The 15141-nt window shown below is 34.6% G+C and overlaps 1 protein-coding gene across 1 annotated transcript; it reads right to left on the minus strand.

The window, feature by feature from the left end:
- Window positions 1-1622: 1622 nt before the first annotated feature.
- LOC115918353 (ADP-ribosylation factor 1-like) lies at window positions 1623-12943 on the minus strand. Its single transcript, XM_030974951.1, has 5 exons — window positions 12805-12943; window positions 8443-8641; window positions 5976-6086; window positions 4850-4974; window positions 1623-4399 (listed from the first exon to the last, which is right to left on the minus strand). Exons 2-5 carry the CDS (start codon window positions 8594-8596, stop codon window positions 4232-4234), a joined length of 558 nt encoding a protein of 185 aa, XP_030830811.1. The 5' UTR covers window positions 8597-8641; window positions 12805-12943; the 3' UTR covers window positions 1623-4231.
- Between the last annotated feature and the right edge of the window lie 2198 nt (window positions 12944-15141).

Consider the following 15141-nt stretch of genomic DNA (forward strand, 5'->3'; position numbering starts at 1 on the left):
CGCGGAAGGGCGGGGGTGGGGGGGGGGTTGCACTAAGACAAGGACACGATACAACGAATCGTCTTTTTTCTCTAAAAAAATAATGAAACGTGAAAGCTTCCGCGCTTCGCGCGAGATGGGCAAAAATGAGTTCAGACAAGGATTAATGTGACGGGCGAAAATAAATTCATACAAGGATTAAGAGTAAAATTTATTTGAAACGTCAAAGCTTAACCCTCTTCTCGCGGGAGTGGGGGGGGGGGGGAGGGAACTGAATTCAGAGTCGAGAACGGTACAACGGATCGTCTTCTTTCCATAGTAATTTAATGAAACGTCAAAGCTTCCGCGCTTTGCGCAGGAGGGGTGGGGAAACTGAATTCAGACAAGGATTAAGAGTCGAGAATGGTACATCGAATCGTCTTCTTTCTTTAAGAATCTAATGAAACGTCAGAGTTTCCGCGCTACGCGCGGAGGAAGGGGAACTTAGTTTAAACATTAAGGATTAAGAGTCGAGAATGGTACATCGAATCGTCTTCTTCATTTAATAAGCTAATGAAACGTCAGAGCTGCCTCGCTACGCGCGGAGGAAGGGGAACTTGATTCAAACAAGGATTAAGAGTCGAGAACGTTCCAACGAATCGTCTTCTTTTTCTAATAATTTAATGAAGCGTCAAAGCTTCTGCGCTTCGCGGGGAATGGGGAAACTCCTCTCTCTCCCTGCACCCAACCCCCTAGGGAGCGCGCTTTGCATGCTCACTACCCCCCCCCCCCCCCCTAAAATGAAATCCTGGCTACGCGCTTGGGGATGGGGTGCAACCTGCCACACGTTTCTACTTCTTGGTTGCTTTGATCCATTGCCGAACATATTTTGGCACCTATCATGCCCCCAACCACGGACACAAATCGACACCCTTGTGTATGTGTATTGTATAATGCATTTTGTCTCCTTCAAGAAGTGTGTTAGAACCTGCCTAGAAAGGCCACCTCTCCACGGAGACCATTTACTCCATTCCTCCTGAGTGACCTCAATATAGAGGGTTTGACTGTTAAATGAAAAAAAAATTAAACTTAATTATTCACAAATTTGGTCATCGTATCTAAGGGATAATGGTTAGCTTGTAGATATACTTGAGTGCGCGTTACAAACATTGTTTGAGCTACACCCAGGCGCCAAATGAAGCATCCGTTTACTTCAACGAGGTGCACATTGGCACATTAGTGCCTTGTCAAAGCCAAGGAGGGATTCAAAATGAATGTAGCGATGCCACCACATATTTAGCCCCATCTCCTAGCTCCTGTAGCTTAGGCTCTCTCTCTCTCACTGCCTCCTTTCTACCACTCTCTCTCTCTCTTTTTTGTTTGTTTTATCTCACTCCTCTCTCTATCCCTGCTCTTTCCTCCCTCTTACCAATCCTCTCTCTCCCTGCCGATCCCTCCCTCCTTTCTTTCACTCCTCTCTCTCTCTCCATGCCCTTCCCTCCTTTCTCTTCCTCTTCTCTCTTTCTCTCTCTCTCTCTCTCTCTCTCTCTGCTCACTTGCTGCCTCTGTATCCGGCCACCCCCCTCTCTATCCCTCTGTCTGACAACCCATGTTTCTCTCTCTCTTACTTTATCAAGAAAATAAAAATATGCCACATGTATTCATTATGTTATACCATTATTATTTATTTCATGACGTTATGATAGATTACACAATGCAAGAACCATCACCAAACTTTTATACACTTCATTCATTTTTGGTTGTGTTTCTTTTTGTTCCCCCTTTCCACATATTTTATACACAAGAATTACGAATGCTTTCAAAACCTCTGCCAAGATCTCTCATACAGTATTTGGTCATTCTTGATGGATGCATGTGTGAATAATCACCTTTATTTTTCATATCCTTAACTATTTTCATGAGACGTGATTCCCTAAAAAATACCACATGTACAAATATGTATATGGATGGTGAAATAGAAAGGAAAAAAGACCTACAGAAGTAAACTATAATGACAACACAAATTCAAGACAGTAGGCCTACACACTTTCTAAATGTTCAAATAGTAAACTATGTGAACAAGAAAAGAAAGTTTGTGGTATGAACATGCATGAACATCTCTATCCTGTATATACACAACATAAACAATATCTAGCTCCCTCTATATGAATACATATTAAAAATACCAAGGAAAAGTCCCAAATCAAAAAAAGTACATGAGTACATGAGAGGTCTTGTTAACATTCTAATATACTCCTAAAGTATATACTACATACATTTCTTTTGCAGCTCTAAACAACACAAAGCTTGAACATTATACAACCTTCTGGTATCCTTTACACCATTCACATTATCCACAAACAATTTTTCTTCATTTACAAAAATAGCCATTCTCCTCCCTGCCCTACGTGGCAGTAAGGAAGAAACGGAATGAAATAAATGTGAACCATCACCAATCATTGTTAATACTGCAAAAAATCACAAGTAAGTTATTAATCATATACAGGGAGGGATAATGCTACATAACCATTGCAATACATGTACCTTTTTTTTTCTTCTTAATGTGACCCTAACAACTGTTAGCAATCACTTGTTCCTTAACCTCAAATTCAAGATAATTCATTGGATAATTTATAATATCTTATTTTGTTAAAGATATGAATAATAACCGATACATTGTGAACTTTTCAACTTTCATTATTGTTTTTCCTTTAGGGTTTAGTAATGATCTTTATGTGTCACTACTCACTAGTGCCGAGTTTTGTTGTTTTTCTGCTTTAAAGGAATGCACTCCACCTTCAACAACGCTATGCTTGGCAAGGTTCAGAGTCCTACCTTTATATAGACTCTTGAGGGGGAAAGGCAGTTAGTCCAAACTACATGTGAATGTTACAAGCTCTTGTTACATACTTTAAAACAAAAATCTAAATGAAGAAAGCAATATGATAAATCTGCTGACCAAAGCTGAAACTAACAGTCACTGTGCATCTATCTAGCTAAGCCTCTTTGCCGAATTTGACTGGAAGATGTACATCAGTGATTAAAATTTATCTCAGAACTATTTGCTCTTGCACCACAGTCAGTCTGCAGGGGCTTAAAATACCGAGTGTCTTGGACTGCTTTTGTTTAATTCCACGATTTAAATTGGCCATGGGTGGCTTATGTGACATGAAGAACTTCCACCATGAAGTAAAATTGGATATATTGTGACGGCACTCATGGTATATCATGGATATACATGTACATGTAGCATGAGTATGGTCTCAGTATAAAGCTCCCAATAGGCCCATCACAATATCAGCCCCTCGGCCCGACCAAATCAAGTCTATGTGATCTTTTGTGCCTAATGTAAGTTGGTGCCCTTTATTTTTCTTACATAAGTGAACAAACCTGTGCGATTAACAAGATCGCACAGACTTTCGAAAAATCAACAAAGGGAAATTTCACTGGCCTCGTCTCCACCACCTTCTTGAAATGTGTGATCATGAAAACAACATATTACATAATCTGAAAATGATTTCTACAGGATATACAATTGAAAATGCCCTTGAGATGATTTCCAAAGTCTTTGTGATTATGATTGTGTGCATTCTTCTTAAAGTTCTTCACACCTACTCAACTCTACAAAACGTTTTGGGAAAAGAAAAGAGAAAAATCCATAAAACAGTCCTTTCAGTGATACACTACTGTTTTAAATAAAATGAAAATGTAGTCATTGAAGAGAAAAATAAATAGAGAATTGGTGAGAATCACACAAGTACTTTAGGGAATGATTGAACAAGCTTGATGTAAGAGAAGGAAAAGTTAGTTGGTTTTGTATACATCTAGAAAGAAATATATACATACTAGAAGGGACAAACAGTCACATTTGATGGTCCATGGAGATATATTTGGGGTTTGTATCATAAATACATATAAGATCATTCAGAAAAATTGTTCCAAACTGCATGTTAGTATTACTTAGTCATTACTGATTACTCTAATATGATACAAGTGACTAGAGAATTTTTTTTCAAAATGTATTATGCAGACACACAAGCCACAATTACATCACTCCATTCAATACTGCTTGTTTCTCCACATAAGGATAATACTTCTACATAGGAAATCCTTTTAAAGCATTGAAATTAACTCCAAATATTTATTTAAAAAAGAGAGAGAAAAAAAATGTCTGCATCTTAAGCTGGGATGTTCGGACCACAAGCAGTGTTGAATGGGATCAGTGGCAACAGAGAGACATTGATGAGCGGATGACGTTATGTGTTCTTTCAAATCACTTCATCTTCCCTTTGAGTATGTTAGCAAGCCAATCGAGACCTTCATAGAGGCCGTCTCCTGATGTGGCACACGTAGCTTGGATGTACCATTTCCTCTGAGTGGACAATGAATGCATGTTCAGTTTGTCAGTGATTTCTTTAGCATTGGCTGCATTGGGTAGATCCTATCAGGACAAAGAGAAAGGGAAAGCATGTCATCAACTATTATAATCAATCTGGAACGTATTGTTCTCCTTGTATCAAAAGATACATGTGCGAGATGTTTTGATGTTCTGTCCATTATTAAAAAAATATAGAGTAAATTTTGTTAAAGAGAAGGCTAACTTCTGGTTAAAGTGAAAAATAATTTGTGAACAAACTCAAAATTGCCTGAAAACGACTGCTCCTCAAACACTAACAGTAAAAAATTTGACAAGAAATAGCTGAATTGTATGGACGAAAAAGTTATACCACATATGGGTGTAGTGTAGTCACATAAAGCCAATTCTATGTGCAGTGCATGTGTTTTTTCATCAAGAAATCTGATGCAAAGTCTACAACGGATATAAACCAAAACAGTACATGGGCTTAAAGGTGCTATGCTGTTATGTACATCATTTATAAACTGAACTGACCTGTTTGTTGGCAAAGATCAAGATGGCAGCATCGCGTAGTTCATCTTCGTTGAGCATTCTATGGAGCTCATCCTTGGCTTCTACCATCCTCTCCTTGTCATTGCTGTCCACTACAAATATGAGACCTGATGGACAGAAGGAGAAAGATAGACAGAGTGGAAGAAAGATAAACCGATCGGAAGGGAGATGAGTATACAAACAGAAAGTCAACAGTGGGAGGGGGGGGGGGGGGAGTGTTAAAACATCATAACAGGTAGCAATATAGAGGGTGGTGACAGGATGGCGGAGTGGGACAGAGGGAGGGGAAGAGGGAGATGATACCCCCAAAAAAAAAAAATAAATAAATAAATAAATAATAATAATAATAATAATTAGTTTGTCCTTTTATCAAATGGCAAGTGACCATCCATCCAACTACACATGATACCGTTTGAACCTATTGGGAACCTTGTTTTGCTTAGATTCAGTCCTGAATTGACATAGAAGAGTGCTTTATTATTGAACATCCAATTTATGAAGACTATATCACTATTCAAAGCTTGCAGAAAATTTAAACAAAATGACTAATCCGGATAGCAAAAAGGAAATCTGTAGGAACTGAAACTTGTTGACAGTTTCCAGATCCTATTTCACTTTACATAGGTGTACACAAGTCACGATTGTTGATATTTTATCCATGCTTTCTAATGAATTTTGGAGTAAACGCCTGAAAGGAAAGTCAAACTGAGACTACCGGTATGCATCCTACAATGCATGCCCCGGAAGTGCCCCAAACAGTAACTTTACTAGATTAAATCCATTCAACGTTCATTGGAATCAAAGAGGAAATTGGAAAAAAAAACAAGTGAAATATAGTCTCAAGTTGTTCTTGTCTCAAAAGATACATGTATGCGATCATTTGGTATTCTACTCATGCTTCCGATGAATTGTAGCGTAATTATCTGAAAGGAACTCTAGATGACGGCTATACACTCCCCTACGCAGCACAGCAGCTTAGTATTTGCTGGTATCTTCTTATTGATCATCTAAAATCAAATAACTCTAATAGTTTTCCAGGGCTTACAGAAACTGTACATGACATACTGGGTTGTACAGCAAAATAAAAAGCAAAGAAAACATATTGTACCTTGTGTATTCTGGTAGTAGTGACGCCACAGCGGTCTGATCTTATCCTGGCCACCTACATCCCACACTGTAAAGCTGATGTTTTTATATTCCACCGTCTCCACATTGAAACCTGTGTGAAAAATAACAATCCTATTAAGTCTAATTGCTCATAAACACTCAGGTTACCGTAATGAAAGCCGAGTTATTAATCACATGAGACCACCAATTAGACCACTACAAACACGGTTTAAAAAAAAAAATCCATAAAACAATTAATTTGATGAATTTGATTGAAATAATTTAATATATATTTATCTACATGTATTGCTAACCAAACAATCTATAAATAAAATAAAAAAATCACTCACCCAAACTGTATACCGGTATACTGTTCAAGTTCTACACTTGTTGTGTTAGATTCAAAATCTGAGTGTCAGAAAGCCTTAAATCACTTCTAATATAAACATGTGTACATGTATGTTAAGTATGTTCTCATACATATATCATAAATGTGTACAGTGTACCTTTCACCTACAATATTTCAGAAGATATGATTCTGAAGTAAAGACTAATTATTCAAACATTGAACTTGTCAGTTAACGAGATCTATATTTTCCTGTATACTGGTGCACTAGAATGTACATTTAAATTTGATAATTCCTACAAAATGTAATACATGTAAAGTCCAATGCAGGGCATAAAGATAGACAAATTAGTCTGCTGACTCTACATAAATGATTTTTGTTTGTTAATTATTTTTTTTTTGGTTGTTTGTTCTTTCTTTTATTTTGTTTTTATGTTTTTGTCTTGTTCATTCTTTGTCTTTTGTTTTGTTGTACGGTATACATGTGTCTGGTCAATTCATATTTCATAGTACTAACATGTACCATGATCAGATACCCAATCACAATCATAATACAGTGTATATTTATTTGTGTAACATGTACACTACATGTACATGTAGCAGTGTATCATATACATGTATGTATGAAAATGGCAAGCGATTCAAAATCATTTTTCTATATCTTGGAAAGACATAAAAAAGATTGAAAATGATAAACTCCTTTTTTACCTTTGTACTTTGTACCAAATGCACTTCCTCCATTCTGGACAGAAGTTTCTAATACCAGTTCAAGTATTTACTCTCATTTCCTCAAACTTACATTCAGTTATTTACAATGCAGAGATTTATCCATACAGTAGATACAGATACATGTATACACTGCCCTGACCAAGCTACTTCTTGAGTAGTCTGGGCTGGTAATCAATTGCATACTTACAACATGTACATGTATGTCAGATATAAATGGGTATTTAATAGCCTAGTATTTAACTCAGGTGTCACTTAGTTAATCGTTAGCTTTAATAGATAGAATACTTAGCCAACTCTGGTATTCTGGTGCAGCTTTTGTCTTAGTATTTTAACCCAAGTTTATGCTTAATACATTGTAAGTCACTTTTAAAAGCAAATCATTTTGAAGACCATGATTGGTTTGGCAGATATATGGTTTTCATATGCAGTCATCATAAGCTGCATTAAATGCAGTGCGTGAATTGCGCATTAGTTTTGAATGAATATGATCACTATGCTTATCAGGGAGTATTTCATCTTAAAGTCGGTTTATCAAAGTAAAATGCTCAAATAATGTGATCTGAATATGAGTAAAGATATATTACTTAGCCGAGTTAAACGATAAAGAAAATACCGAATTAATTTAATCCCTGTGTAATGAATGGAATACGTCCAATGGTGATTTTTTTTTTCTTTTTTAACTGACTCAAATCACGTGCAGTAATTGATAATCCCTTATCCCCATGGCATGGCAGACCAGCAAAAAAGGAACAAACAAGTATAAAATCTTTCTGGAAATCCAAATCACTGGAAAGCACAATTCAAACAAACAATGTAGGGGGGGGGGGGGGGGCGGGGGATGTTTGTTGTTACATTTGTCCGGACAACTGTTACTTTCAATTTCATATTGTATTATTCCAGGGTGGTCAACAAGGTATTTTAAACCTGCAACAGCATCAGGTTTGAAATATTATGTTTTACAAATTGTGCCACAACTAACCATGTATCTCTCCATGATAAGCTTGACCTTGACATTGACCCAACAGAATCTCAATACACTAATCTAAACAATATGTTGATGTTTTTTATTTTATTATCGACAACTTTTAATATTCTTCACGAATTTGCAATGTAATTCACTTTATTTCTGAATCCATTATGAAATTCAATTCCAATATTTCCAATATTTTCTACCCATGACACAAAATCAACCCTTCCACTGAACCCTTCAGCATGCCAAATTCGTATAGTAGACCGTTTTAATAATTTAATATTGTATAATTGCTTTTATCATGTATACATTACATGTACATTGTAAACTGTTGTAACCATTGCAATTCAGTCTTTGGACTGCGAGAATGGATATTGGATAATATTCAATAAAATCCTTCAATAAATACACACTCATACTCACCAATTGTTGGAATGGTTGTGACGATTTCACCCAGTTTGAGTTTATATAGAATGGTTGTTTTACCTGCAGCATCCAAACCCACCATCAATATCCTCATCTCCTTCTTGCCAAAAAGCTCTTTTAACGCAGTGAATGCACTGAAGATAGTACCCATGGTTGGTGGAGGTTGTTGATCAAAAATATGTTTAAGAACTGCACCCTGTGCCAGCAGGAGGGAAATAAGGAAAATATAAAGTAAGTAAAAACTGTACTAAAAAATAAAAAGAATTTTAAAAAATAGAATCACAAAGTTCTAGCTATATACTAGAGTCTACATTTATTTTCTTTATTAAAGAACATATAAATATTATTGATAATAGATTAAGCCTAGGATATATTATGATGTATACGGTAGTTATAATATTAATTTTTTCAATTCAATTCAAAGTTTATTCAATACTCTTCATAAAAACATTTAAAACATACAAATACAGAATGGAGTTATAAATATAAAAAGACACAAAAAAGTGATAACAAATACAATGGCAATTTATAAGAGCATTTGGGATAGGCAGAAAGGAGGGAAGTTCCTTATATAAAAGCCTACCCCTAAAAACACACATACATGAAAACGAGAACAAAAGAACAGAACAAAAGAACAGAACAAAAAACAAAGAACATATTAAAACTTACTATCATGCACGATCAGAGTATATAAAAAAAAATGTCAAAAATTGGCCGATACTATTGATACTGATTATTATACTTTTTTAACAGAAATTGTTTATATTTGATTTTAAAAAGATTGAGAGTTTTGCATTTTTTAATTTCCTGAGGTATACTATTCCATATTAATGGTCCTTTAAAAAATAGTGAATTTTTCATACAAGTCGTTCTAATCTTGGGAAGGTGATAATTTAGGGCATTTCTAGTATTAAAATTATGCACATCACAATTCAAGTTAAAACATGTAGATAAAAAGGTAGGCAAGTTGCCATTAAAACATGAAAACATGAAAACTGCAATATAAAAATTATGCATATCGATTACATTCAAAATTCCAAGTTTACAAAATAAAGGATTACAGTGAGCATAATATTGGGAATGAGTTATAATGCGTATTGCTTTCTTTTGAAGCTTAAGTAACCTTAACATATCATTTTTATTAAAGTTTGCCCATGCAACTACAGTGTATACAGTAATTAAAATATGGTGTTATTAAAGTATGATACAACATTTTCAAAATATTTAAGGGATAAAAATGAACTTTATATAAAATACCTATATTTTTTGCTATTTTATTGCACACCACATTTATATGCTCATGCCACTTCAATTTATGATTAATTACAATACCTAAAAACTTAAGATTATCTACACGTTCAAAATTATGATCATTTACTCGTAAGTGAATGTTGTTAAAATCAATATTTCTATTTGTAAAAACCATAAACTTAGTTTTATCATAATTTAAAACCAATTTATTATATAAAAACCAATTAGAAAGTTTCAAAATTTCTTGCTTAAAAACATTTTGTAAAACCTGGACATCAGAATGAGACATAAAAACACTTGTGTCATCAGCAAATAAAATAAACTTTAGTTTATCAGAAATATTGCACATGTCATTAACATAAATAATAAATAAAAGAGGTCCAAGGATGGATCCTTGAGGCACTCCACATCTAAGTTTTTCAATATTAGACTTATCTTTATTTATTTGTACAAATTGGGTTCTATTTTCTAAATAACTTTCAAACCATTTCAAAGTTACTCCACGAATACCATAATAATATAATTTTTTCAATAAAATAGTGTGGTCTAATGTATCAAATGCTTTACTTAAATCTAAAAAAAGGCCCATTAAAATATGATTATTTTCAAAAGTTTTCAAAACATTATAAATAAAATGCATAATTGCATTAGATGTAGAGTGCCCAGGTCTAAAACCATATTGACATTCAGTGATAATATTACACTTATTTAAAAACATAAAAAGTCGATTATAAACAGCTCTTTCTAAAATCTTTGAGAAAACAGGGAGTATAGATATAGGTCGATAATTAGAAACATTTTCATTGGTGCCATTTTTAAAAACAGGAATAACCTTTGCAAGTTTTAATTGCTCTGGTACTATACCTGCAGATAAAGAAATATTGAATATTGCACTTAAAGGTAAAGACCAGTAATGGTCATGCGATTGCATTGTGAAAGAAACGTTTTGGAATCGATCAGAAAAGGTTGATCATCTAGCATCTAGCATCTGCAAGGTTCTGGAATCATCAAATTGATAAGAAATTTGGCCCATTCTTCGTAAAGTTACAAGCACTATACACAGAAAGATGTATATGGGACTACCCTATCTCTCTCACACGACCATGAGAGAAATAAATTTACCAAATATATGAATTAGTAGGCGGTTTCCCGGCAAATTTTTTATCATCATGTATTAGTCAAAACATATTCTTTCACATGATTGGTAATGAGAGCTTCCATTTCATTTTTTGAAATTGGGGCGTTACCAATACTGGTCTTTACCTTTAAAGGACATGATATAATATGAACAACTTTTTTCAATAATTTAACACTTACATCATCATGACCACAACTCTTATTATTTTTTAATTTACTTACAATATTGATTATTTCTGAGGGGGTAATTGGATTAAAAAAAGCTGTACATGAATTAAAATCAATATTACTATAAATGTCATCATTGCTAAAATCATTATCTAAGTTGTTGTCTAAATTATCAGTTAAGTTAGGTCCTATATTAATAAAAAAATTATTAAAAACAGAGCATATTTCTTTCTTATCACATATAGCTTGATCATTACACATAACCGAGTCGGGCATATTACGCTTACTTGTACTCTTACCGAGACTTTCATTGATTAATTTCCATGTTTTCCGTATGTTTCCTGATGCATTTCTAAATTTGGCCTTAAAATATTCTATCTTAGCTTTTTTAATTTTACCATTCACCATATTTCTATATTTGTTGTATTTATCTTTTTTATATTCAATTGGATGTATTTATATTTTCCATACACATGTTCAAATACGCTTTCAAATTATAATATCAACAGAAGAGATGAGTTTTGTTAGGGTAAATATGAGATTGATATCATCTAGCCTTAATTGGCACCCATACCCCAGCGTGAAGAGTGATCGACATAAACAAAACCTCAAATTTGTTAATGATCACCCCGTCCTGCACCAGACAAATCTTGCACACTGGCTTTGGAGTTTGCTAGTGGACTTGTATTTCTTCTCATGGAAAAGCACTCAAGTTCAAATCAGTGATCATATTTCACCTAGCCATTGAGGCTACTATGAAGTACAATGTAGGTAAGAAAATTATTTTGGTATCCCTTTCCTTCCCTCTTTTCTTTTTCTCCTTCTTGCTCCATTTCCTATCCTACGTTCCCCCCTCTCTCTTCTATATTTTGCATTGCCAATTTGATTCTGACTTTACGATAATAACCTTTACTGGTCAGAGAATAAGGATTGTCCGCACAAACAAGGATCGTCTTTGTAAACGCGGACATACGTGTCCACTAAAATAAGGATTGTCTGCATTTTTCGCTGACGATTCTGATTTCCGATCCGCGCGTACTTGGGTTCCGCAATGATTTTCTTGATGCATTTTACATTGACTTTGTACAGAGACTTTCATGTTATGAGCGATCGGATAAATCCTCGGGAACCCATAAAAGTAGACAGTGAACTGGGGGTATCTTATTAGGCAGAATCTTTTTCGCATCTCCAGCGCGCGGATTGGGAACCCGAAACCCGCTGAGCGCCAAAGAAAAAAATGTATGCAAAATTGCGGACAATTTCTTTATTTTAGCCGACGTATTTTGTCCAAGTATACATGAATATCCTCATTTACGCGGTTGATCCTCTCAACGAACATTAATAACAATATCTTCATCATCTTGAAGCAGCACTTAGTCTACACTGGAAGAACAAACCAACAATACATTCATGACTTTTGACCGATTCAATTCATAACATAGATCTAGAGTCTACGTCTAGACCTAAGCCTAATTTATTTTAAGGCAAGTTTACTTCACAGTGTGATTACCCAGGCTAGTGTCCCTCAGAGTTCAGATTGGTTCAACAATGAAACTGAATGAATAATGTATCATGCTGTACATTTGTATGTCAACTCCAACAAGATGAACAGATGAAGTTGGAATTCATGAATTGGACTTCAATTGAATTTGGAGTCCAACTCCAACCCAAGATATTCCTTCTAAATTTACTTAATTCATCATAAAATTTGTTGTCTAGCGTTAGTCATATCATCATTACTACTAGTATGTGGGTTAATTTAATTATTGAAATACACATATAAATACTTTGGCATGAACTTACTTGGCAAAATATGGACTTTCCTTCTTGGCTCTATTTCCCGTTTGATTTCACTACCTGAGTTTCTTCCCCCAATGACGTGTAACCTGTATACCACCCATACACAAGTACACTGCATGCACTGCACTGTATACTGACTAACGTGTAAACGTATACAGAGCTCTGGCGAGCGAGCGCGGACGTCATGTTTGGTCTAGTTTTGGAGACTTGCTCTAATGAATTTTTTTATAAAAAACAGTATGTCGAACTATATTTGATATTTTCAAAAAAAATGATTTCTTAAAGCGTTATTAATTAACCAATTATCATTGATGATTTATTATGTTCAAATTTTGGCATTCGATATGTTTTCGTTTGGAAATTATTAATATAGATAGAAATACAAGTATCTGGATAAAAACTAGTCTTTGTGGGGGCCCTTTGGTGGCCCTCTACGACGTAATCTATATACGCCCCATTTTTTTCTGGGATGGGGTGGAGGAGAAGGGGGAGGGTGTGGGGGTGTGGCTGCTGAACCAGTGGCTGATCAAGGGGGCCGAATCGCGCCTGACTCAGTATAGTGACACACATAGACCTATGCAGCTAGTGCCATCAGTCATCACCACATCATCCGACGCTGGGCGAGATGAAACTGGCTGATTATTTTAACTTCTTCAAAATTCCATCTCCATGAGAAATATGTCTTTTAATTTCAATTATTGGGAGAAATATTACATTTCTGTTTCCATCTTTGTGAGAAATAAGAGTTTCCATGTTTCTGAGAAATATTCTACTTGTCTTCATCGATTTTTCTGAGAAACTTGTATATGTTTTTAAGAGAAAATTTCCATTTCGTCTCTTGGTATGAAATAGCAAATTCAGTATCTATCTTTTGGAGAAATACACGGTTGTTTCCATTTTTGTGAGAAAGCCGGTTTCATATTCCAATATGAATTTTGGCTCTTTTTGAGAGAATATTTCCATTCTGTCTATATCTTTGTGATCATAAATATTGTGTCTATCTGTGTGAGAAACTTTTCTCTATCTTTGTGAGAAACTCGTCTTTGTTTTTGAGAGAAAATTTCCATTTCATGATTGTTGACACATTTTTTACCAATCTCTCTTTCTCAGTTTGGAAATTACAGATGATACTTGATTATTTTAACTTGTGTGTTGTTGCTGATGCTATACTGCTAGTTTATTATATGCTGAAGAGCCATACAAGAAGTAAACTCGATTTGCTTGTGTATAGATATTCATTTCCTTTTATTTTAATTCTCAAATTTCGAATCAACTGTACAAACCTATAAAGATATTTTGATACAAGTATTCTGGAAACCAGATGTCACTTCTTATTTAACGCATGATCTTTAGCAGAGTGAAAAAGAACCCCCTATATGCGGACATTCAAGAACATTTTCCACAAAACGGCCTTTATTATACATTTATGTACTCTATATAAACCCCCAACATCACTGAAAATAACCATGTCTAGGAACTATATCTTAAGCCTACCGCACACTATAGGCTACAGGCTGACTTCGATCCGAGTTTGAAAGAATTTGCCATGGCAAATAATACAAATATTCAAACTTTTAAAACCTTCATGATCCAGGACCTGAATTGTCACTAAATTTGAATGGATTTCAAGCTCCTTTGGAGAAAGAAAAGCTAAATCAACTCGGAATCGTAACGACGTCAGACAATTGTCGGCTACGATTTGAAGCTGATTCGTCTTGGCTTAAATTATTATTTATCATCTATCAGAACCTGAATTGGGAAGATGTTTCTTAAGACTTCCATATTGGATCAAACTATTACTAAAATTGCACCAAATTAACTCACTTGCCTAGATGTGTCTCATTATAGTTTTACTATCATAAAAGATAAAATAATTTCAGAATACCACTCAAAGATTATATCACTATACGGCTTGTTCACATATGTCAAAGTGAACTGCTACGTTTTTTTATTTTTTATATTTTAAATGATGCAAGAGTAATACCCTTCAAATTTCAATAATAATAATAATAATAGAGTATATTTGTGTAGCGCAAAATAAATTGTAAATTTCTCTATGCTATAATTTCAATATGTTATAATCCACGGATGAGTGAGTATGTGAAGGATACTTGCTTGAAGCTACCTTTCCTCACCATCACCTGTCATTCGATTACTAGTCCAGGGGGGGGGGGGTGTTTCACAAAGATCCTAAGTTTAAATATCTCTAAGTTGAACTTATGGAAAGCAGTTAGCATCTTTGAAAATATTTTATAAAAGTTATTTTAAAAGGCATAAAATGTTGATTCAAAGCATTTATATTTTCTATTATAAAGGAGATGTTTTTGATGTGGAATTTAT

This window comes from Strongylocentrotus purpuratus, unplaced genomic scaffold (genome assembly GCF_000002235.5).
Source record: "Strongylocentrotus purpuratus isolate Spur 01 unplaced genomic scaffold, Spur_5.0 spur5_scaffold_7, whole genome shotgun sequence".
In the NCBI taxonomy this organism is placed as follows: domain Eukaryota; kingdom Metazoa; phylum Echinodermata; class Echinoidea; order Camarodonta; family Strongylocentrotidae; genus Strongylocentrotus; species Strongylocentrotus purpuratus.

What these genes read in the sequence shown, in the direction of transcription:
- LOC115918353 (XM_030974951.1), bottom strand. Translation starts at nt 8,596, where the DNA reads ATGGGTACTATCTTCAGTGCATTCACTGCGTTAAAAGAGCTTTTTGGC. An exon ending in CACAACCATTCCAACAATTG is followed by an intron (nt 6,087 to 8,442) that starts GTGAGTATGAGT and finishes TTTTTCACACAG; the next exon opens with GTTTCAATGTGGAGACGGTG. An exon ending in TGATCTTTGCCAACAAACAG is followed by an intron (nt 4,400 to 4,849) that starts GTCAGTTCAGTT and finishes TTGTCCTGATAG; the next exon opens with GATCTACCCAATGCAGCCAA.